Source organism: Filicampus tigris, chromosome 14 (assembly GCF_054856515.1).
Source record: "Filicampus tigris isolate MCC_2025a chromosome 14, RoL_Ftig_1.0, whole genome shotgun sequence".
NCBI classification, from domain to species: Eukaryota; Metazoa; Chordata; class Actinopteri; order Syngnathiformes; family Syngnathidae; genus Filicampus; species Filicampus tigris.
In genome coordinates this window covers 14444543-14467989 of record NC_141230.1, presented here as the reverse complement: position 1 = coordinate 14467989, position 23447 = coordinate 14444543, and the positions used below count along the sequence as shown (strand labels likewise).

Below are 23447 nucleotides of genomic sequence, written 5' to 3'. Positions count from 1 at the left end.
TGTTTTCGCTTACAAGCATCTGCTCTTGTTTTTAGTCAGTTGTATGCACACAGAGTCTATGTTTCCACCAGCGGATTGTTGCTTTGAAACAGTTCCTGTCTCAAAAATACATTTCCTCCCATCTGCAGTCCTTCTCCGTATTTGTCTTTTCTTACGCTCGATACTTCGCCTTCAACACGCATGCTCTGATTTTTGCCTTTTTTCAGGATCAGAGTAACACAGAGATACTCATTGGGGTGATGTCTGCCGGCGTTGTCATTTATAAGAACAGGGTACGGATCAACTATTTCCCATGGTGAGTGACACATACACACACAGGCACACAAACCGTTTACTTACCTTGGCGGCGACATTCTTTGTTATGGTGACTGTGATCATGAGGTCAACTGACATCTGGTCTGAAAGGTGGGAAGTAATTGTGCCACTAAACTCGAGGGCTTGTACTCAGTACCATATTATCCACAGATAATGGTCCAAGTCAAATTAAGTTAGAATCCTGGTGCTACCATTCTTACTTTATGAATGCCAGATCTGGACACTCACCTGTAACCACCTGTATGGAAAATCATTTGGTGTATACCTGTATATGCAGTATAGGACAGCAGCTTCTCTAAGAGACACCAAATAGGGCATGATACTTGAATAATTCTCGAATGTCCGCAAAACAACTACGGACACATGCTTTTCAGTGACCTGTCTTACTCGTCTGTGCCTTTCCATTCATGACGCCGAGGTCTTCCAGGGAACACCTGGATGAGACACATTGACTGGGCACTGTGACAATCTGTATTAGCTGTGCTCTGAGTCACTTATGGTGTAACGGTTCACTTGCTTGACCGTCATGGCAGAGTCGCTATATGTTTCCTGTGATTGAGTGTCAACCAGTCTTGTGAGTCCGCTTTTTGCCCGGTGTCAGCTGGGGTAGACTCCCTCAACAGGATAAGTGCAATAGAAAATGGATGGATGGGCGGCCACTAGGCACTTCAGTTATCGTGTATGCTCCCAAACCTTACCTGACCCATTGGGACTATCCCCCCGTAGTTGTTGTTTATAACACAAGCTTCCTTATTTAGTGTGGTAGCTACCTACAGTATATTCTTGCTTAATACATAGGAAGAGAATTATAAATTGACACCACAGAAAGAAATCATGGTTCGCTCAAGCACGATGCTGCCGGATGCCTCAATGTGAAGCGTGATCAGCAAGCCAAACCAGATTCAATTACACTTTCTGGGTTCCCCCCTAGCAAGAATAGTGGCTCTACTCTTGTTATATTTTGTGGCCAAGAGCAGAGAACTTGCCAAGTCTAGAAGCGTGTGCATAAGGAACAGTGCTTTGTTACAAAAATCGAATTCCTTTCATTTATTCATACTGGGCACTCCTTGTTGCTGAGAACCATTCCTGGCAACTCCTCATGACCAGTTCAGTCTTTGGTCTGGGCAATTTGGTCTTTTGTTTTAACGAGAAGAAAAAGGAATCAGTCATTTACCCACCAGGCAGAGATCTGCTAATTTGGGAAATCAAACGATAGATATTGTTGATACAACTCCACCTGAACTGCCTCCAGGAATCCTTGTTGCTGAGAAATGTACAGTGGGATGTTTTGATAACCTCTCACATAGTAATTGAACTGGCTATTACCATTTAACCCACCTTCAACCTATATATTTTTCCCCTTAATTATGTGGATGGTTTTATCTTTTTTTTTTCCTCTCAGACATATTGAAACCACTTCTTGCTACTCATCTAACTGTATTGTTTGTAGTATATGTGTGCAGTTTTATAGCTAGCGACAAAGGCACACACAGTCGGTCATTTGGGCATTTCGGGCATTTAGAGTTCCGTTAGTGGGGCGCCCGAACAGCTGCCCTTTAGAATGTGGTGAGATAAATTAGTCTCGCTTTTCATTGCATTTTTTGTTTGTTTATGTCACAATTTTGTGTTACAGAAATCAGGGCTGTGCCATCTGCCATTATCTTATTACTTCCTTTCTTCTTTGAGAGATTGAGGGATTGTTCCTTTTCCTTGTTCTGAATTGCATTAAAAATGGGTTAAAAGATTGAATAAAAAATTCTGAAATCTTTCAGCCTATTACCATTTCTCTTAACAGTGAAAAGCCAAACAAAGCACACTTAGATGGGCATGAGTCATGCTCAACCTCGGCATGTGTGTGTGTGTGCTTCTGCGTGCGTATGTGTTTGCATGTGAAATATATTTAGCAGGGGGTGATGAGTCAGAGTAGCAATAGAGCTCTAGAAAGGAATTATGTTACTCTGCTGCTCATAAGCACACCTCTCACAGTGTGCGCTGGTCTGATTTGAACATAAGTTTCAAACACGACTCTCGGCAGCATCGGGACGAGATGACGGATTCATGTGAAAGTGACTGGACTAACTCGTGATGCCATTTCGTAAATCTAGCTTAATGGACTTAGCATCCAGATGGCGTAAATTTCACAAACAAGTTCACTTTATGAATTTTGCGCTGAATTAAATGAAACTGCCCATGTCATTTTCAATAATAACATCGGCAAAATTGATGCCCCCATGTCTTGGTGATGTCGGCAACAGAATGGGACACCAAATTCGCTGCTTATCTGGTATATTCCAGGGTATGCACTGTACTATACATTGGAAGTATTTACTCTGATTTTATATATCCTCACTGTCGGGTGAAATCCTCGCCACTGCCAAAATGACAACACCAATTTAATATGCTAAAAAAAAAAAGTTTATTACGTTAGTGATTAAAATTGTAGGATATGGCGCTGCATCATTACAAGCCTCAGTGACGCCGAGTTATCGTATCCTGTTGCACAGTCACGACAACACAACAGCACCCCAAAATTACGTTCAATTGAACACACTGATTTTATTTATCACGCTGTAATTTATGAAAACGTTCCAAAAACGGTACTGGGCTGCATGGTGTAAACTGAGTTGACATATTGCGGTCACATAACGACACTGCCTTTGAACTTGACAAAAGCAAACACCTATTTTACATCATCTCCCCAAACTCTTTTTCAAAGTCATGAGCGATGCAATAAATACAACAATGAGGTGACCAAACCCGAATGAATCACGCATGTGTGAACCATGCACACACTTACCTCATGTCTTCTTTCCTTCTTACAAGCATTAAAAAGATCAATTCGAACAAAACAAGCCAACTCAAATGGAATGTTTAAGCTCACTATTTTCACTTGTTGTAGTCTAAAAAAAATACTGGCTTTCAATATTGGCAACAATTATGCCGCAGGCTTGCTTGTAAACCCGCTAAGATGTGCTCATTTAACGAAATGTGCCCGTTTTCTGTTTCTGTCATCAACAGGCTCACATAGGTTTTGACCTAAATTTGGGCAGGCCAAAATCTGCTGAAATCCATTATAAAACACACCTAAATGTATGACTGAGTCTATTTTGAAGGAGTTTTTTTTTCTGCAGACATCTATTTTAAGTCCAGAACCATAAAATACAGTAAGTGCCAATGTTCAGAGCATTAGAGGGGACCTTTAAGCGAGTGGACCCCCATCGTATTTTTGTCCTTGTCATGTATGTGGCCATACATAGAGACCATGGTATGCAAACCCTTAAACCATTACCACCTCAAAGTTAAATACAACTGTACTGTACTTAATAAATTAAGGTGTCTGTCACATTATGCACAGTTTGAACATTTAATTCCGTGATTGTTTTGCGTACCACTAGAAGGAGCCGGCTTACCACAAGAGATACTAATGGCACACTTTGATAGTCACTGGGTTAGTATGTTGTCTACTGTAAAAAGAGAACACTTCTATTGGAGCATCATTGTTATTTTAAGGCTGGTCATACTAAAATACAAAATGAACTGTGTATCTGTGGGCAGTATTGCCCAGAAAAAAATGGAGCATGGGCCAAGGAAGAAGCATTTCAGTAGTGTGGCAGATTTGGATCAGTGCAACACGGCACACCACATCAGGTTTCACAGTGCTTAAAATAAATCAGTCACGAGCTGATTGTTTTTTTTTTTAAAGCAAAATGCAGAGAAGGGGGCTGGTCGTAATAAAAGGCCAAATGGTCTGACTCAGACTAAAGGGCATGCCTGTGGGCACAGATCCTGCAGAGAATAAAAACTTCCACTGTAACCCACAATGGTTGAATGATCTTTTGTCCTACTGTCTGACTGAATCATACTGTGGTGTGGATTGACATCAGTTCGTTCCAGTTGCACATTGAAGGCATCTGAGAGATGAGAGACAGCAGGTGGGGCATAGACCACTTAGCAGTCTACCAGGAAAAGTTCAGCAATCCATCTTACACTCTGATCCATATCAGAGAACACCTTGCAATGGCAATGCAATTTTAACTAATGAGGCGGGGAAAACACATACTGAATTTTAACAGCTGTTGTGATTTCTTTTCCTACAGGTTGAAAATAGTGAAAATATCCTTCAAGTGCAAGCAGTTCTTCATCCAGTTGAGGAGAGAGGCGGTAAGTGTTTGTAAACACAACACAAAAATGGTTTCATTGCTGTTTTGAATGTGGAATACCGGCTGCGGCCACCTGCTGGTATGGAACGTTATTGCAGTCTACGTCATGAATGTCACAGTCAACTGCAAAGTTGTTTCATAGCAAAACAGATTGTACTTGTACTTGTACTCCTTAATGTTATCAAGTTACAGGTTGTCACTGCAACCTTGCTCTGATTGTTTCCTTCTCAAATGTATCTGCATTGTGCTATCTCTAAACAACCTCGCCGTTTTATTCAAATTGTGACAAGCTTTCGCATGCCACAATTTATTGCTGTTGCAAACAGCCATTAAAATGGTAACCAAATGCAAGTGCGATTGCATAATATGATAGGGTTTTCACATAGAACATATTAGGTAAGGGACAAGAAGTGTAACTGCCTCACGCTCTAGCCGCACACAGAGTCTGTAAATAAATACAGTGCTGCTCAATTGTAACTTGCAGCTGCATTTTAAGGGGAAGTCAACACAAACATTTGCTTTAGAAGAATATGCTCTATGCAAGCCCACTTCGTCGAAATAAGGCATTCTGATTGATATTGCGTTTGAGTTAAGCAGTAAAATCCACCCGTTTTTGTCCATCTCAGAGAGTGTCATTTTGCCTCTTGCTGTCGACTGAAAATGACATCAGAGTCGCTCAGGACTCATATAACGACCAATCGTGGCTCAGCTTCAGAAAACGGGTGAGCTGTGATTGGTCGTTACCTGAGCCCTGAGCAACAGTTATGTCATTTTCAGTCAACAGCAAGTGACAAAATGGCCGCCCCCTGGGATGGCTAAAAACGGGTGGATTTGCTGCTGAATTTATATTCCACAAACGCAATATTAATCAGAGTGCCATGTTTAGACAAGTGAAGGCCCATAGAACATATTATTGCAACAAATTTTGGGGGGGTTGACTTCCCCTTTAAACTGTCTATCTTGGGCTTTCAGAACTAAAAATAATAACAAATGCCATAGATATATATATTTTTTTAATATTATAATTCTGACTGTTGCTGCCTGCATTCTTAATTTCCTACAATGATAACAAACTATTTCTTTTGCACTTAAAAAAAAAAAACATTCATTCAGTCCTTTTTAAAATGAAACAGATGTAGTTTGTTTTGCATTTTGTTCTCTTAATTTACCCAATGTCAACAAAAGTGATTTGTGGCGTACCTTTACCCCGATTATACATTTATGTGGTTTCACCGTTTAAACCTGCCCTCCGGGGGCAACGATTACTCTGATGTAATTTGGATGAAAACAACTTTGACACTCCAGCTCTAAACAAGATTAAGCGTTAATATATTCAACGATTTTTAGCTTCAGACTGTCATTCAGCATGGGAACACACATTTGTTTTATTTTGAGAACACTGACATTTTTTCATGTGGCAGAGACATTACGTTTCTGTGGAAACAGACAGCCCAATGAACATTGTGTATCTGTTATGAAAATAGTGACACTTTCTCTCTTTGTATTAGGCAAAATAAACCACAAGATCTTTTGTGTCAATCAATATGCGACATTGGTGTTATCCTTACGACCGTTTTCATATTTTCCTTCCACTCAGACCGAGACCCGAGAGACGCTACTTGGTTTCAACATGGTGAACTACCGGGCCTGTAAGAACCTGTGGAAGGCCTGTGTGGAACACCACACCTTCTTCCGACTGGAACGTCCCATCCCGCTACAGAAAAACTTTTTCTCCCATTACTTCACCCTCGGCTCAAAGTTTCGATACTGGTACGAAGAAGCAGGAGGCATTCGACACACGAACAATGCAAAGCATGCTGACTTCACTTTGACAAATGGAGGTGTACATGCATTATTTGAGAGACACATAGTTGTTTCACTTGGGCTTTGTAGGCTAAAGCACTAGATGGCTCATGGGTTCCTTGCATGCTACCTTCCCCCAAAATATCTCTGCTAAATTATTCATGGTTAACCCAAAAAGGGATTTTCAACTGGCAAAATGTGTTTTAGTGTTTTGTCTATAACAATACATTTTTAATTAATAAGTTGTAAATACATTTTAATTAGGACTTATACCACTGCACCTCAGTAGCATCATTCAAAAGTTCAAGGCTATCAAATGCCCAGGTTTTTTAAAAGATGTTTTTTTTTTTTAGTTTAATGACATTTTATTGTTTGTTATTGTTCCACGTAGCGGGAGAACAGAGGTACAGTCTGTACAGTACGGCAAGGAGAAATGCATCAAGGACAGAGTGTTTGCCAGGTAGTTACCCTGTCTTTCCTCGTTTGACCGTTTCCAAATCCACACAGCAGCTGTTATATTTGTGTCTTTAGTTGAAGTGTATTTGCAGCTGAAGTGATCGCTTTCTCTGTGCAGATCTCCTAGCAAGCCTCTGGCCAGGAAGTTGTTGGGGGGAACTGACTGGGAGACGGTGAGCAGAAACAGCCTATCGGATGAAAGACTGGAGACCCAGAGCCTGCCGACTCGCTCGCCACCTGGGACGCCCAATCAGTGCGTCCAAATTTTAGCCTTTATATGAAACACTCGTAAAGGATATTTGTTTGTTGATGTTTAATGTGTGTTTTTTGTCATCTGAAACATATTAGTACTGATGAGTTACCCGTTTTGAATTGAACTCCTAAAATAAATTAAGTCCTTCTCAATATTTTTATATCTTAAGATGCACCTCTAAGTAGCAGATGAATTCCAAGCCAAACAGTATATTACAGTTGCAAATGCTTGGAGTGTTGGCCTTTGCATCCTCTCAGTTCTTGAATATTCTAATGAACATGCTTGTTTTTTGATCAAAGATAGAGTAGATGTGCAAGTCGTAACCCATATGGTTGCATTCTGTACAGCTCACAATGGTAATGAATTGTTTTGGATGAAGAACGCCTTCAAGTTGGGAGTCTCAAACTCTGTGTGTGTGTGTTTCTTAGGAATTCGCTGTTTACACAAGAGGGCACGCGGCTACGCCCGTCCTCTGTCGGCCACCTGGTTGATCATGTGATACACACGTCGCCTAGCTTGCCCGTCTTCTCTTCCAATCACAAGTCGGCCTCCTCCACCCAGGCCAACAGTATCAGCTTGGACTCCACCCCGTAAGTGTTCTACCTGCCTGCGGAAATTAGGCCACTCTTAAAGTTTTTCCCCTCCCCCCTTGTGATGCACATTTCCTTGCTAACTTTGGATTTAGCAGAAATGCAACAGATTTCAGTTCTGTCTCCCATGTAAAAATAGCGCCCCCTGTAATTTTGTGGTTAAATTATACTCATCTTTTGTTAGTGCCGCTCTGTCTGACTGCATTGCTGAGTTGACTTATTTTTTTTTGTCTGCCTGTGTCTGTGGCCTCTCCCAACAGTTCACACCCTCTCCTAGTGACACTTAGCTGAGCCCTTTGGAAAGACTAACCCTTTGTAAAAACACTCATAAAATGTGCTTACAGTGAGTGAGGAGGGCGGAGTGGGTTGAATAACAGGGGCAGTATTGGAAATCGGCATGTGTTTTTGGCATGTTTTATTGTTTTTGAACAGTACAAACTGTCTAATAAATTATTTAATAGGTCTGCAATATTGTTTCACACTAGCGGCAACATTATTGAGACTGATCAATATACCCTTGGTTGCATTTCTGGAGTCATCTTTTTGCTTAGTGCACAACTTGCCCAACAATTAATCAACTTGGTTGTGCTATTAGTTGGGAATTTTCTTAGCATTCTACTTAAAAAGCGTATTTTCTTTTCCTCTTTGCACAAAGCAGCAAATATTTACCGGACTGTAGTGCTGCCTTCAAAGCAACGCACGCACACACATAGCTGCCAAATTGTTGTCTCATTCGTTTGTTCCCGAGCCAAAATGACATAATCACCTGCCTTCTCATTGTGAGGCAGCACATATTATCCATGGTTATTTTTCATTCTTGATTGGTACGCGTTTGCCCTTTTATCACGATGATAATACATCTAAGGACTTTTTTTTTAAATTCACAGATGCTAAGGAAAGCTTTTGTGAATATAAGGTGGTTTTAAATGCCACCGTTTTTAAAAATGTCTCTCTGAAAAAGGCAGGCTTACTTTCCTGGCCTGCTGCCTGCTCATTTTCTTTAACCAAATGAGTAAGGCAGAGTTTTTCATATGGATAAGGGCTTAATAGGTCTAAAACTCTTACACTTGGCTAACTAGGACGGTTTGAACGTACTTTTATCATTCATCCATTCAATGCAAAATGAACATCAAGGATGTGCCATGTTCTCTCAGGCCTGCTGTGCCCTGCCGTCTGCTGACTTTGTTTACAGCCATAAGTGTATCTATTTGTGTGTGTGTGTGTGTGTGTTTGTGTGCGTGTTAAAGACACAAAGTGGCAGCAGTAACGGCAGTCAAAACAAACGCAATAATGTTTGACTGCTGCACCCATCCCCAAGGAAGATCATGCTCCCGCACCGCCACGCAGACTACACGCGCACGCACGCGCACGCACACACAATGAAAGTGTGTGACGCCTGGCTTTTACCCCTGCCATGTTGCTGTTGGAAGCATTACCTGATGAACCTTCACATTCACGTCTGTCATTGTCACAGTGATTTTCTTCTGGGTGTTTTCCTTCCACTTGAAAGCACATTTCATTGAAATAAATTCATTGTGACAAAGAAAATACTAGCAGGCCTCTTAGACTCTTGGAACCTTTTTCCTCTTGCTTCCCTTTTTTTTGTTTTTGTTTTATCTTTTCTATTTGTTTTTGATTTAATGTTTGCTTCACCTTGGACAGTTGTAGTGCAATTTTAATATACTGTATGCACTTGTCCATCTCTTTGTTCTCCAGTTCTCCTGACGGGGTGGATGGCCAACCACCTGCTCTGCCCCCCAAGCAGCTGAGCAGGAAAACCTTGAGCCAGATTATCCAGGCCCACTCGCAGCAGAGCCTCTTGGACAACCATCTCAACGAGATGTACGACGTTCCTGCCAACACTGACAAGACCACGGTCAGTCAAGGGACGAGATGATACAAAACCCATTGACATTAGGTCAATTGAAAGCCTTAAATTAACCCGAACTCAAACATGTTAAGTGAAACTCCATGTGCTCATAAAATGCAAACACTAGCCAAAAATGTCCATCCTGTCAATCAGCAAGTTTTCATATTTTGCTGTCTTCATTCACATTGTGTACTTGAAGTTAATTTATATTAAAAAAATGGTAATGTGGTTTGGAAGCTTGACCAATAGCTTTTCTAACATCACGACATCTACTTATTACAATGAATAAGAAGTTCAATGGAAAATCTCAAAGGGAAAGCACCTTGTTGTGATATTGACTCCACAGTCTAGTAATAATCTTATTAATCTTGAATGATATCTGTATGAAGATTCTCAGTGTAGCAGAGACAAAATGTGCCTTTTCTCAGCACTCAGTAATCATACTCATGTTAGAAAACAGAATATGAATTAGGATTAATGCATTTGTCTCTTGTTTTTTTTTCAGCTAAATGGCATTGTCCCTCATGATAATCTAGTCTTAATCAAGATGAGACCTGATGAACATGGGCGTTTTGGCTTCAACGTTAAGGTACACTGGTCCATTGTCTCTAATTCTGTGCATGCGAGAGTTCTATTCTCCTAGTATGTTTAGAATTGTAAGAAGGATTTCAGAAGTTGACCGATTTTGCTTTAGCGTGTCTGTGTGCATGCCTCCAGGGTGGAGCTGACCAGAAGATGCCAATCATAGTGTCCAGAGTTGCTCCTGGAACATCAGTAAGTGAACATCCAATATCATTCGGTTATACAGTCAGGACGTTCCCATTACATGTTTCAGCATATGGTAAAACTCAGAGTGCATCTTCACAAGTTTGTAATTTGGCTCCTCTCATTTTGTTTTCTGCGTCAGGCCGACCTTTGTGTGCCCCGTCTGAATGAGGGTGACCAGGTCGTCTTAATAAATGGGCGGGACATCTCGGACCATACCCACGACCAGGTTGTCATGTTCATCAAGGCAAGCTGTGAGAGCCACTCCGGAGAGCTCATCCTACTGGTCAGGCCAAACGGTAAGATGTTGAGATTGTTGATACCGCAGCAGGGAAATTCGCTGGTTACAGCAGCCAAAGGCTGTCAACAAGATGTAAAAAAACATACAAAATAATGAAAAAGAAGTATTATCAAATAAACCAAATGAAAGGGAAGAAAGTTTCGAAAGGTCTCTACAGCATTGAGTGTAAAAAGCAAAGTTGTACTACACAAAGATATAATTGCATTTTGTGTTTTATTGCACACATTGCGCAAGTGACATTGAAAGTGTTTTTTGTTTGGTTTTTGTGTGCGTGCGTGTGTTTGTGAGTGTGTTATACATTCACTTAGTGCAATTGAACATGATGTGATCAGTATCATCTCGCCATTGATTTTCTATAGCGCCTGTCCTCATTAGTGTTGTCGGTGACTTTGGACTAAATTGAACCGGTCACCAGTCAGTTGCAATGCACATCGAGATAAACAACTATATACATTCACACCTATGGACAATTTAGAGTCTTCAGTTAAATTTAAATAAATTAAATCCGTTTTCTGTCGTTTGCCCATTTTGCCAAGTAGTTTGAGATGAACTTTGGCCGCCTGGCGACCAGGTCACACGCATGAGGGTGGATTAGTGGGACGGACTAAAATCCACCTCCGCTTGCTTTAGTCCGTCCCTTTTTTAAAACTTGTCGTCCCCCGGCATCCGTCCGCAACCGGGACGGAATGCCCAGCCCTGCAAATTATTAAAGGCTTCCCTTGCTTAATGCATAACTAGATGTGAAAGAAGCGAATGGCAATGAACACGTACTCATCTGGTCCCTGGGTTTGAATGTTCAAAATGATGTATGTTTAATACATTCGTCTTTGGATACATTTGTCTTGAAAAAAATGTATTCACTTCATCAAAGAGTTCCTCCACCACCTTCAGGGAGTGTTTGAAGATGATGAATCATTGGAATGTTTGGCGTTAAGTAGGTCAAAGGGGGATTTACATTCAGTCATACATCAAAGTAGATGCATATCATTTAAATGTGTTGAAGATCTTTTAGCTCCCACTGTGTTGCTGTCATTTTAAATATCGTCATCACTTTGATCACAACATTATCTTGCCCCTGTCGATGTATGGACAGTTGTGGTCAGATGTTAACACTTATTTTGGGCATGAATGTCATTTATTTTTGGGCGTTTATTTTTAACTGGTTTCTTCCGTGGTATAATGAATTACTACACCTTGTACATCTGCAAAGAATTGGGTACACAAGTTCGATTTTTAAGAGGGGGGGGTTTCTTCATTCCACAGTAACAACATTATACATATATACTGTACATACGTTCACGTAAATCTTTTAGTCAGTGGTGCTCATGAGGGAATTCAGCTTTGCCTTTCCCAGCATGACAAGCACTTTTAAGAGGCACGCATTGACTTGACCAATTCTCTGAACAATGGGAAACTCCACAGAATTTAGTGACGCTCTAATAATGACGACTGTAGATTTACAGTTATATACTGTACATGACGGTGAATGTTGTATAATCCCGCCACCCAGGAATAAAAAACGTTAAAATAAATCCATAAAAGCCCCAATTTAATGTCATTCATGCCCATGACGTGACTTATGTTCTCAACTGCATGTATTGATAGAATGAATGGATGTAAACGTTTCTTTCTTTTCTCGTCCAGCCATTTATGACGTAGTGGAGGAAAAGGTGGACTCAGAACCAGATTTTCAATACATCCCAGAGAAGTCCCCTCAGGACCCCAGCCAGCTAGATCAGCATGCTTTGAGGGACTCTATGGTTGTCCTGAAGGACGGTCTGAGCAGTGGAGCCATACTGGCCCAGTTTGACGTGAGTTGAAATGCACAAATAATTCTCACTGATGCAGTATTTTTTTTTTCAGTTGTTTTGATGGCGTGTCAGTCAAGTGACCTCAACTTGCTGCTGTTTTTTACAGCAACTGTACAGGAAGAGGCCTGGGATGACCATGCTGTGTGCCAAATTACCTCAGAACGTTTCCAAAAATCGCTACAGAGACATCTCTCCCTGTATGTGATTACCACACAACATTAAGAACTAAAGAATCAATGGTATATTTTTTATTATGTATGACACTCTTGCTGTCGTCATTCACTTTGCCTTCTGTTGGTTTTGCTCCTTTCCTTGTTTTATTGCCTCTTCTGAAGATGATGCCACGCGGGTCATTCTGAAAAGCACAGATGACTACATCAATGCAAATTACATCAATGTGAGTTTTGACTTACCTTCTTTGTATTTCTTTGCAGGGATTCCATTTTGTTGTTTATTGTGTCAAAAGTTCAATTTGTCTTGTCAATGTTTTCCTGGTGCTTTTTTATTAACCCAATGCAAAGCAAACAAAATGTCAATCAAGCATGATCTGACAATAGACTTACTTGTGCTCTGCATGCTGAAAACACATAAATCCAGATAAAGTTGAGGCAAAAGTTGTTCAGTAAATTTGCTATATTTCAATCCCATGTGTGTGCAGATGGAGATTCCCGCCTCCTGTCTCATAAACCGTTACATAGCTTGCCAGGGTCCTTTGCCCAACACCTGCCCTGACTTCTGGCAAATGACCTGGGAGCAGGGTTCATCTATGGTGGTCATGCTCACAACGCAGGTTGAGAGGGGACGGGTATGTTCAAGGTTTTCATTGAAAATCGCAGTCTTTGGTTTTCTTTCATTCCTTCCTTGCTATTATGAGGATGACAGTTGTTGATTCTGAATATTTTTAAGTACATTTTTTTTCTCATTTGATTGTTCCTGAGCTGTCCGTCTACCATCCTCATATGGCAAATTGGAATTGTACTCTTTGAGCCCTCAGGAAACAGCTTCAGTAATCATAAATTCCAACGGAAGTTAGCTTGTTATTCATCATAGTTCAACTATGAAATAAGGAAAATATGTCTTCATTTAGAAGAAGTTTGAAAATAATGTATTCATGTGCAATTGGTCTTGCTAATGCAACTGACCCTAATATCCAGATTTACATTTAGATCGCTTGGCCTTGATTTTTGATTGATTTGTAATGAAGTATTTTGTGTTAGTTTGACCGAATCTTATGTAACTATAACCTTCATTTAAATAACTTGTCGATCATAGGTGAAGTGCCACCAGTACTGGCCCAATCCAGACAGCAGCGCGCCATACGGAGACTTCACTGTTACATGCCACAACGAGGAGGGCAATTCGGCCTTCCTGGTACGGGAAATGACCCTTGTGCACTTACAGGTGAGACGGGATGTAGAGATGAAGTCCGTTGAACGTTTCATGTCAATGACCAAGCACGGTTAGCAGTATCCAAGCAATGGATCAATAAACTATTATTGATCTGTCTATCCTCTCACAAAAGATGCTCGTTTGATAATAATTTAACTATTAAAAATCAATTTGAAATTCTATCATGTTTTATCAGAATGGTTTATCCCGAGCAGGGTGTTGCTTTAATGTTTAGGCAATCAATACGGCCCGAGTGAAGAACACGAGAGGGAGAGGATGAAAAACAGCAGGGGGGATTAGAGAGGAAACATAGCGCGCGAGAGAGCGGCCGGCGTTTCGGAAAGAATGAGCAGCCGAGGATCCAGAGGAGGTGTGTTGCCATAGTGAGCGGTGTGGGCTGTTCTTTTTCTGTCTCCCGCTGCTCCCGCATGTGGACCACGTATTGAGATCTGGTTACCATGACAACCCAACCACCCCTAGTCAGTCAGATTCTTGTAAAAGAACAAAAACAGAAGAGGAGTGAAGTCGCAAGATGAAAAGCAGAAAGGGAGACAACAAGTTTGATTTGGTTTGCCGTTTACAGTCACGGTGGTTATTTTGCATTATTTTAAATTAGAGACTACTGTTCAGTCATTGTCTTTGCTGAAGGAGATCAAACAATAATAACAGTTCTTTCTTCTGAGTCTATGTTGTTTGTTATGTTTAGATGTGTAATTCTTTGTTGGCGTGCACATCTGTGTCCAGTTGACCTCCCTGACCATTTCCCATGTGGGATGGCCTTTCAAAATGTATTGGTCTCGAAAAAAGCTTTACTGCCAAATGGTTGCCATAGAGATCATGTTGCCGTGTTGAGGCAGCATATAGCTTCTGCACTGAATCAGTGTTCGACATAGGAAAAACTAAACGGTATGGGAATGTATTTCACACCATGGTTATCAGGATCAAAATGAGTATTCTTGTGACTACAGAAAACGTAAACCAAAGTGTTTCATTTTGAATTTAAAAGAATAAAGTCAGGAAACCTATGCACACATTAGAACAACCAGAATCTTCCTCCAATGCAAGACCCCACAGAATGTACTTAAGAGGTGATTGCAGGGCACACAACAGACAAACAACCACTCGTATTCACAATCACACCTATGGATGAATTTAGGGTCTTCAATAAACCTAACGTGCATGTTAATGGGAATGTGGGAAGAAGTTGGATTAGCGACAAAATAAGCACAAGAGAGAACATATAAGACAAGCTCTAACCCCAAACCTCAGAACTGTGAGGCAGACGTGCCAAGCACTGGTCGACCTTGCTGGAAAACATTAACCTTTAAAAGATGCTTGATTTTTCTCAACGGTGACGCTGGTACTATGGAGCTTTACACTGCAATTATGTTCTTCTCATGGTCAGATCAAATGTGAAGAATTCATTAGTGTTTATGTGCGTGGGTTTGACGCCTGGGAGACTTTCTTTTGGTCTCTTCTGTTTGCTACTTTTTATATAGATTTTAAACCCCTTTAGATTCACCCACACAAAATGTAACCTGCTCATCACTTACAGTAAAAGCCCTTGGAGATATGTTTCAAATAGTTTTTGAATTTATTGTTTTTGATCTGTCACAGTCAACTTGACTACAAGTCCCCAACCGTGTTTCTCCCTGGTCTTGTTGAGACTGTCCGTTTTAAACTAGAGTATGAATGAAGTAACATTTTTCCAAAAGTCTAATTCGTGGTCATGTATCGTTGTATGCGTTTACTTTTTCAGAGTGAGCAGCAGAGAGAGCTGACCCAGATCCAGTACCTGGCATGGCCCGACCACGGCGTCCCTGACGATTCCACTGATTTCTTGGACTTTGTTGCTTTGGTTCGGAGTAAAAGGACCGGGCAGGATCAGCCGGTGGTGGTGCACTGCAGGTACGATGGTTATAATATGGCAGACCAGCGCAAGTGACACACGAAATGTTGCTTTGTCTGTTTGTTGTGTTGTTTTTCTGCTCTTATTGGCATATAAAACTTGATATTCCCTACAGAGATCAGGCATCAGTGTTGTTAAAGCTGCAGGTTTTTGATTTTTAATTGCTACTGACACCTGTGGCTGAAAAATGAAATTGCACAGTCCTTTCATGTCATGGTTTTCCTTTTTTTGCCTTCCTCTGAGAAACTGTGTGTGTCTGGGGCGTGCTTGTAAGCGGTCTTTTCTGAGCAGATGTAGAATCCACTATGGAAAAATAATAGCTTCTGGTGACTCTCAGACAATGACGAGAATGCGCATGACGTCACATCCGCAGAAAGAGCGTGGGAAATTCGAACCCAATTCCAGTTTGAAAATTATTTTCCAGAGGCTTGCAAGAATACACATTGTGAACACAGCTAAAGTGTTAATCTGCTACAGTGGTACCTCTACTTACGAACGTCTCTTCATATGAAATTTTCAAGTTACGAAAGGCCTCGGAAGAAATTTCAAGATACGAAAGGTAAAAATACAGTATGGGCTGCTAGTCGCAGCTCCGGAGTTTCCTGAACGCAACATACTCATAGCTGCTCTGCCATTGGCTATTACCTAGCATCTTCCTGGCATCCCATTGGCTAAGAGGGACCTTTCCCATAATTGTCTATGTGTGTAGATAGATATATATGTGATAGATATGTCTATGCAGCATACTCGTCATTTGCCCCTCGGGCATGAGGTGTTCCGATAGTTTTATGTGAATTAGAAACGAGGAAAAGAAAAAAAAGGAGAAAATCGTTTTTTTTGTCCATACAAGCAAAGCAAGAGATAATAGAAACGTATGAAAAAGGGATGCGTTTGGTTGATCTCGCCAAAGAATATGACCGTAATGTATCGACAGTCGCCACGTTATTAAATCAGTTCTTTACAAAACGCCAGGCAAAAACCACTTCTGAAAATGTAAATGACCATTATTTTTTATTCTTTACTCTTTTCTTTGTTTTTTACATTATGCACAACTCTCATTTATTATGCAATAATCTAATTGTAACATGTTCGTATTTGTTACATGTTTTGAAGCATTTTTATGCTTTATAAATCATTTATGTGTGAATATTGGGGGCTTGGAACGGATTACATGGAAAACACGTCTCTACTTACAAAATTTTCTACCGAAGAAATTTCTTCCAGAACAAATTAATTTTGTAAGTAAAGGTACCACTGTATTTATAAGAAGTGTGAGTCATAAATGGTCAACTGAAAAGGCTATTGTCAAGATATTTTGGGGCAAAATCCTGCGGAGTGCAGCTTTAATGCCAAAACAAGTGACTGACGATTTGTCAACTTCCAGAGTGGTAAAGTCAGTGCATTGACTTGTCGATTCAAACCCGGCTCTACATGAATTCAATTGGAAGTGGGACCTGCAGTTTGTATCCAGCCTCTTTTCACCTATGTGACTTTTAACAAAAATCCTTCCACCTCCTGCTTTTTCCCAGCGCTGGGATTGGTCGGACTGGTGTTCTGATCACCATGGAAACAGCGTTGTGTCTCATGGAGTGCGGCCAGCCGGTGTACCCTCTGGAAATCGTCCGGACCATGAGAGACCAGAGAGCCATGATGATCCAGACACCCGTACGTTGAACCGCCTGTTTTTCAGTCTTGCTTCTCCCACCGACTTGAACTCATCTGTCTTGATCTCCATCAGAGTCAATACCGCTTTGTGTGCGAGGCCATCCTGAAGGTCTACGAGGAGGGCCTGGTCCGACCGCTGACGCCTGCGGTCTACCAGCTCCGAGAGAAATCGGACGCCAACCGGGGGGAGGAGGAGGAGGAGAATATAGAGGAAAGAGAAGACAAGGCGGAGGTAGGGGAGGATGAGGCGGATGTGGTGGAGCTGCTGGAGGGAGGTCTGGATGAGGAGGAGGAGGACGACGACGACGACGACGAAGAGGTTGAGGTGCTCGACGTAGGGGAGGTGACGGAGGAGGAAGTGGAGGAGCCCAGCGTCGCCAGCGCCACCAGCGAGACCAGTGTCAACCCTGATCCCGATCCTGACGATCCGTGACACTTTTTCAGGGGAATCAGGAACAGGAGGAGAGAACAAACGCACTGTTGCACTTTATGATAACAAAAATGAGAAGAACAAATAGACAACAAACAGGAAACTCATGGGCAGGTTCCAATTAAAGAAGCAATCCCGCTATGTCGATTAGGTACCATTAGAGGCTGTCGTGTGTTCAGGGTACACACAAAGTCTACAAAGATGAGTTGATGTGGAGTTGCTTTTGTGCCATAAGTACAGAGGGGATGGGCTGTCCCATGGATGAAAAGCTTCCCGTCACCCTGTCCCCTTTGTGAGTGAGTCTGCCAGACAGACCTGCCTTTTTATTTTTATTTTTTAAGCTGATACAGAGATAAACCTTTTATGTTTTGTCCCTCCCGAAAGAGTATTTATTGTGTTTTATTTTGTTTCAAACCTTGTCCACTGAACAAAATGAGTTGTATGTTTGTACCCGTCTAGAACATCCTGTTTTCCCGGTTCACTTTTAAGTAGTGCAGTAGTCTTATCCCTCTTAACTGCCTCGTTAATTCTTTTGCTCTTTGAGGATGGAACAAAGATGTGATTTAATTTATTGTTGTGATCTTTCTCAGCTTTCTCGTTTCAGACGGACAGATGGACATTGGGAGCAAAATTTAGCGTGGTGACCTAAGTTCATTGGTTTGCATTTTTTTTTTTTTTTTTTTTTAACTGGCAGACATAATATGGCGTAGTGAAGAACAAAACAGGTTTACGATCATCAGGACATGTTACGGGGCCACCCCATTTTCTGAATTTGTACGCATGAATCACTTGAAATCAAACTACCAGTCAGTTAAATTGGACCTCACACCTCTTATTTCACCCCCGAAATGATCAAACTTTGACAAAATGCTTCACCCTAAATGGATGGCATAGAAAATGTTTTTCTGTTGGGAGAGCGTCTAACATTCGGGGCTCATTCGGACAAATTCTCTCGTATGAGTTTCAGTCCTGAAATGTGGCCAAAACGGCTGCTTTAGAACCTAAATGGCCAATTTCGAATAGGAGTCCTTAAGACGTGGTCGTGCATTCTGTCATATAGACATTTCCACTTGTCAACCAATTTTAGGGGATCAAGTTGGGAACCTCTAAAGTATATGGATTTTTCTTAAGAGACACACAGAGCGAGGCAACGCATTCCTACTGTGTGGAAGCATTTGGTGAGTCCATACAGATAGGAAGCCTGAAAAACAAACATGTCTCATGATTAGAAAATAATACTTTAAAAAAATCTTAACATATCCAATACCTTGAATTTTTCTTAATCGTAACATGCAGCACTTATTTAAAAAAATAAAATAAAATAAAATCTTATTTTAGGAAATCTAGGGGGACACCATTATTTCAAGGTACTTGTTTTCAAAAGCTAAGCGAATGGCAGTTTTGAGTTTTCACCCGACCAAGTGATCAACTCCGTGGACTTTTAACTTATTTAACACATCATGCTTTTAAATGATTTTTTTTTATATTGATAAATATGATTTAACATTGTCTATAGCTCTATGGTGTGTAATTTTTCATTGCATTCTTTGACGACTGGATGAGTTTTTTGAAGATTCCATTTTCAGTCTTTATCGACAGTTGCATCTCAATAAATTTGTATTTGTGGAGAATGTCATTTACTTAAGTAGGTCTATTAAAAAAAATCATACAGAAATATATAAATTATATCGTTTTTGAGATATTTTCATTTTTTTTGGATTGTTTTTTGACCTATAAAAGCTTGCTTATAATTGATAGCTATGACGTTTCAGAAAAAAAATCCACCTGTTGCTGAACCTAACTCTTAATTCATAATTATCACTTAATATAATACTATATTATGGATTCTTAGGCTGGTCTGTAGTAGTAAGCTGCAGGTGATCGTTTTTTGTGATCGGCAATGAAAATGCATTGATTAACATATGCCGATCACGTACTTGTCCATGGAAATAGACAGATCACGATTGGTGGTCGATGCTATTTTTCATAACTTACAGCTAACAAAAGCTCAAGTACAGTGAACCGCCGCTATTGTTTCCTATTCCTCCTTTCGTCTCACTGAGACACGCAAACTAACTTCAAATAAATTATTCCTTGGTGCCAAGATTGTGACAAAGCACTTTTTTTTCCCTAAATGAAGCCCCTCAACTCACTTCAACATAGTTCCTTAACACCAATGTTAATGACTATGCAGTATAATATCGGCTTCACTTTTTTTAACCGAGCTACTGAAATAAATGAACTTTTTTTTTTTTAACCATATTCAAATTTATTGTAATGCAACTAAATAACTTCTCCTTGTTCTCTTCTGAATATTTGGAGCTGTCTGTTCTACGCCTGCTTGTCTCTTAACTGGAATGAAACATGGTGCCATAAGTGTCATCCTCTTTGACATTTTTTTTTTTTTTTTAGTCTGTCCTGAGAAAACCGGCTTACTGTTCAACCGTGCTTATCCTGCTCTTTTATGCCAAGATAGTTTGTCCCCTATGAAGAAATTGAGTTCTTCTCCAAAACTCATCTGGCTCTCACAGCACATCTCGTCCATCCTCTTCATGCTTCGTATTGTTCCCTCCACATGTTGTTGGAACAGTGGAACCGTGCATTTGATTTTCGTAGTACATCCTCAAGCTTCTTTTCAAAAGAACAACACTACAATCACTCTTCTCTCTTCCAGCTAACTTTGCATTCAGCAGCCAAGTTTGTCAATTTTTCCATTTTATTCAGTTTAAAACCAACAGTCTTTAAGGCCCCATGAGAGCAGCATCGGCAAAACAAACACGATTAAAACTTTTATGACATTTTACAAAGATAATTTAACACTTCCGAGTGTGTACAATTGTACCAAACATCTAGCAAGGAGTTGTATAATTGAAATGTTTTGTTAATGAAGCATAATTTAATTGGTGGATTTGGGGTACTGATTGAAGGTAGTTTTAGAGAGCTTCCAAAATGGGAAGGCCCTACTTTAGCTGTATTTTTGGCAAAGATGAAACCTGTTTTAGATGGATAGGAAAAGGACAGCACTTTGTAGAATGCTGAGTGGCAAGTAGTGCTACTGAAAAGGAAAAGGTTCCTTTCTTATGTTTAGAATTTATTTTCTTTTGTTTAAAAAAATAAGACACGAGTGGGGGGGGGGGGGGAGAAAAGAACTTCTAACTACACAGTGCCACTTGTTAATTTTGTGTAAATAATGCTAGACCCTGTAAATACAATGTTGTATATTAAAAAAAAAAATCTTTAAAATAAAAGGGAAAATCAATTGTGAGCAGAAGTATTTTGTTGTTTTCCTCTGGATGATTCAAATGTTCCACAACTGATGTGTACTTCCAAACTTCTTGATTTGACTTGACACAATCTATACCGGCGAATATATATGCTAACCCCAAGAGGGTGTTTTTCCTTATATTTTAAATGAAGCTTTTTGTGTGTCGTACAAATGTCTTGTTTATTTCTGACTGGATTCCTGGTTTTACTGGTGCTTTGGACGTGTCTATAAGCTTGATTGTGAACAATTAAAGCTTGTCTGTCAAAGCATGGCAATGTCGCTTCAGATTTACGCACTGCAAAAGTGAGGTAAAGCGGAAGGAACGAGCACTTTCTAATTTGATAGCCGCTGCTTATCTTTTATCATATCTACGGTGGCTATAAAAAGTCTACACACCCCTGTTCTAATGTCATGTTTTTGTGATATAAAAAACAAGACTAAGATAAATCATTTAAAATGTTTTTTCCAGCATTGTGACAACCTGTACAACTCAATTGAAAAAAATAATAATAGAGGAAATAAAAACTTGAAGAATGTGATTGCACAAGTGTGCATGACCTTTTGCAAGTGGGGGTGTGGCTTGGTTCAGAATTACATTCAAACTCATGTTAAATGGGAGTTAGTGCGCAACTGCCACCATTTAAAGTACCTATGGTAAACCTCAAGTAAAGTTCTGCTGTTCTAGTAGGCTTTTCTTGACATTGTTTTGCTCGCAGAAGCTTGAATGTTTTTTGCTAACACGGACAGTTATTTGGAACTACAGTACCTTACTTAGGCCCCATTTCCAGCTTGGAACTGGATCCTTAAATGTCAACAAAAGCTTACTAGAGCAGTTGGAGTTGGAGTTGTGTATGTGGATGTTCAGAGGCCATTTAAATAGTGGCAGGCGTGTGCTGACTCCCCTTTTACACGGATTTGAAGGTGATTGGTTGATTCTAAACACAGCCACGCCTTGAGGTACAGTATTTGAGGGTTTGCAACAACATTAGCTCAGCTGTTTTATTTTTTAAAATGCCCATTTGAAGATTTTTTTAAAGACGTGAATAATTTGAAAACTTTGTTGTCGCTGAACTTATGTTTGTTATGTTAGTATGTGGCCGAACAAACTGCTCATAGGAGAGTTTGAGGGAAGATTCAAACATAGAATTTTGACAGACGCGCGTAACCCAATAACAGTGCTACCCACTTTTGATCAAAATTACTTCATGTGTTCTGAATTGACCATCATGTTAAGTCAAACATTTTTCTTGACTAAAGTTAAATGACCATTAGAATCTCAATTACTTTTTATTTGATTTTATCGTATTTATTTGGTGCACAAGAGATCATGAGGTGTTCTGCAGGAAATTATCCAATTTCACTTAAATGCAAATAATACAACCTCAATCAACTATGTTTGAAAGTTGTGAAAAAGTACAAGGACAATGAACAGTTGGACATTCAAAACATTAAGAGAAGGTCAAGGTTATAGAGCATTTTAGATTTCTCTTTAAATTTCATCCAACGCCGAATATCCCTAACTTTGGGAAGTTGAAAAACACTGTTCTAAACATTCCAGGAGAGGGCGCTTATGATTGAAAAAATATCTACTGTCTTAGTTTACGACTGAGTTCCGTTAAACGAGTACGTAAATCGGAACACATTTATGCATATAGTAAATAAATATGTGTATGAAAATCACTTTGGTGGTCATACACATAAAACAATCAAATGAAAAACAGTAAGAACGGCGGTAACCGAGCATGCTTTTTTTATAAACTCGAAATGTCATACGTGCGGCCGTCGAAAATTGAGGATTAGATTATTCATTTATTTCATTCATACGAGTGTTGAATGACTAAATTAATGCGTGCTATTCTCTTATTTGAATATTACTACCAATTTGACTTCAAAACAAATAACTTCCGTTTCTGTATTAACTGGAAGCAAGTGTGCGTACAGTATATGATATAATAGCAACTTAGAAAGCCTCTAGAAGTTGTAATGTCTTGATCAAAAAGTGTGCATGTGTCTTTAAAAAATGCTAATCACGTTGTTGTTTGGGGTTTTATTGTGACGTCACTTCCGGAGGAAAGCTTTGCCTCCTACTTTTTTTTGTTGGGACCTGGGAGAGGAAAATCTTGCGTAGGGGTCGTGAAGCGGAATAAAGTAGGAAGCAAAGTTCTAACGCTTAAAATTCTTCATGTTGCTCTTCGGTTGTCTAAAATGCAAGCGGGCGTGCTTTCGCACCGGATTTAACGGAGGCGTTTCGGTAAGTATCCCTCGCTTCTTCATCCGAACCCTTCTCCGAATCCACAAGTGTCTCCACAGCCGGGGCAAGTGTATCTTCGGTCCAGCCAAAGAGAGCTCCAGGCGGCGTTTGTTTTTAATCACCGGACAGTCAGATACAAATGCTACGTTCCCACTACAATTGTGTGCATTTCTTCGGCGTAGCTAGTGCATAAAATCAAACGCACACCTGTTGC

At 40.2% G+C, this 23447-nt stretch overlaps 2 protein-coding genes across 4 annotated transcripts in view; both read left to right on the top strand.

Moving 5' to 3' along the window:
• ptpn4a (protein tyrosine phosphatase non-receptor type 4a) overlaps positions 1–21251 on the top strand; it is a 59914-nt gene extending 38663 nt beyond the window's left edge. Inside the window, exons 10-27 of the mRNA XM_086052000.1 lie at positions 207–295; positions 4413–4476; positions 6073–6245; positions 6670–6738; positions 6853–6987; positions 7416–7577; positions 9294–9453; positions 9953–10036; positions 10165–10221; positions 10355–10511; positions 12158–12324; positions 12431–12521; positions 12660–12721; positions 12983–13129; positions 13597–13725; positions 15473–15621; positions 17152–17287; positions 17361–21251. Coding sequence (XP_085908126.1) covers positions 207–295; positions 4413–4476; positions 6073–6245; positions 6670–6738; positions 6853–6987; positions 7416–7577; positions 9294–9453; positions 9953–10036; positions 10165–10221; positions 10355–10511; positions 12158–12324; positions 12431–12521; positions 12660–12721; positions 12983–13129; positions 13597–13725; positions 15473–15621; positions 17152–17287; positions 17361–17720 — 2391 coding nt within the window. The 3' untranslated portion in view covers positions 17721–21251. The remainder of the gene's footprint in view (positions 1–206; positions 296–4412; positions 4477–6072; positions 6246–6669; positions 6739–6852; positions 6988–7415; positions 7578–9293; positions 9454–9952; positions 10037–10164; positions 10222–10354; positions 10512–12157; positions 12325–12430; positions 12522–12659; positions 12722–12982; positions 13130–13596; positions 13726–15472; positions 15622–17151; positions 17288–17360) is intronic.
• Positions 21252–23044: 1793 nt separating this feature from the next.
• The window catches only part of epb41l5 (erythrocyte membrane protein band 4.1 like 5), a 31149-nt gene continuing 30746 nt past the window's right edge, over positions 23045–23447 (top strand). For all 3 annotated transcript variants that reach the window (XM_086051866.1, XM_086051867.1, XM_086051865.1), the window contains exon 1: positions 23045–23233. The gene's annotated coding sequence lies outside the window, so the exon portion shown is untranslated. The remainder of the gene's footprint in view (positions 23234–23447) is intronic.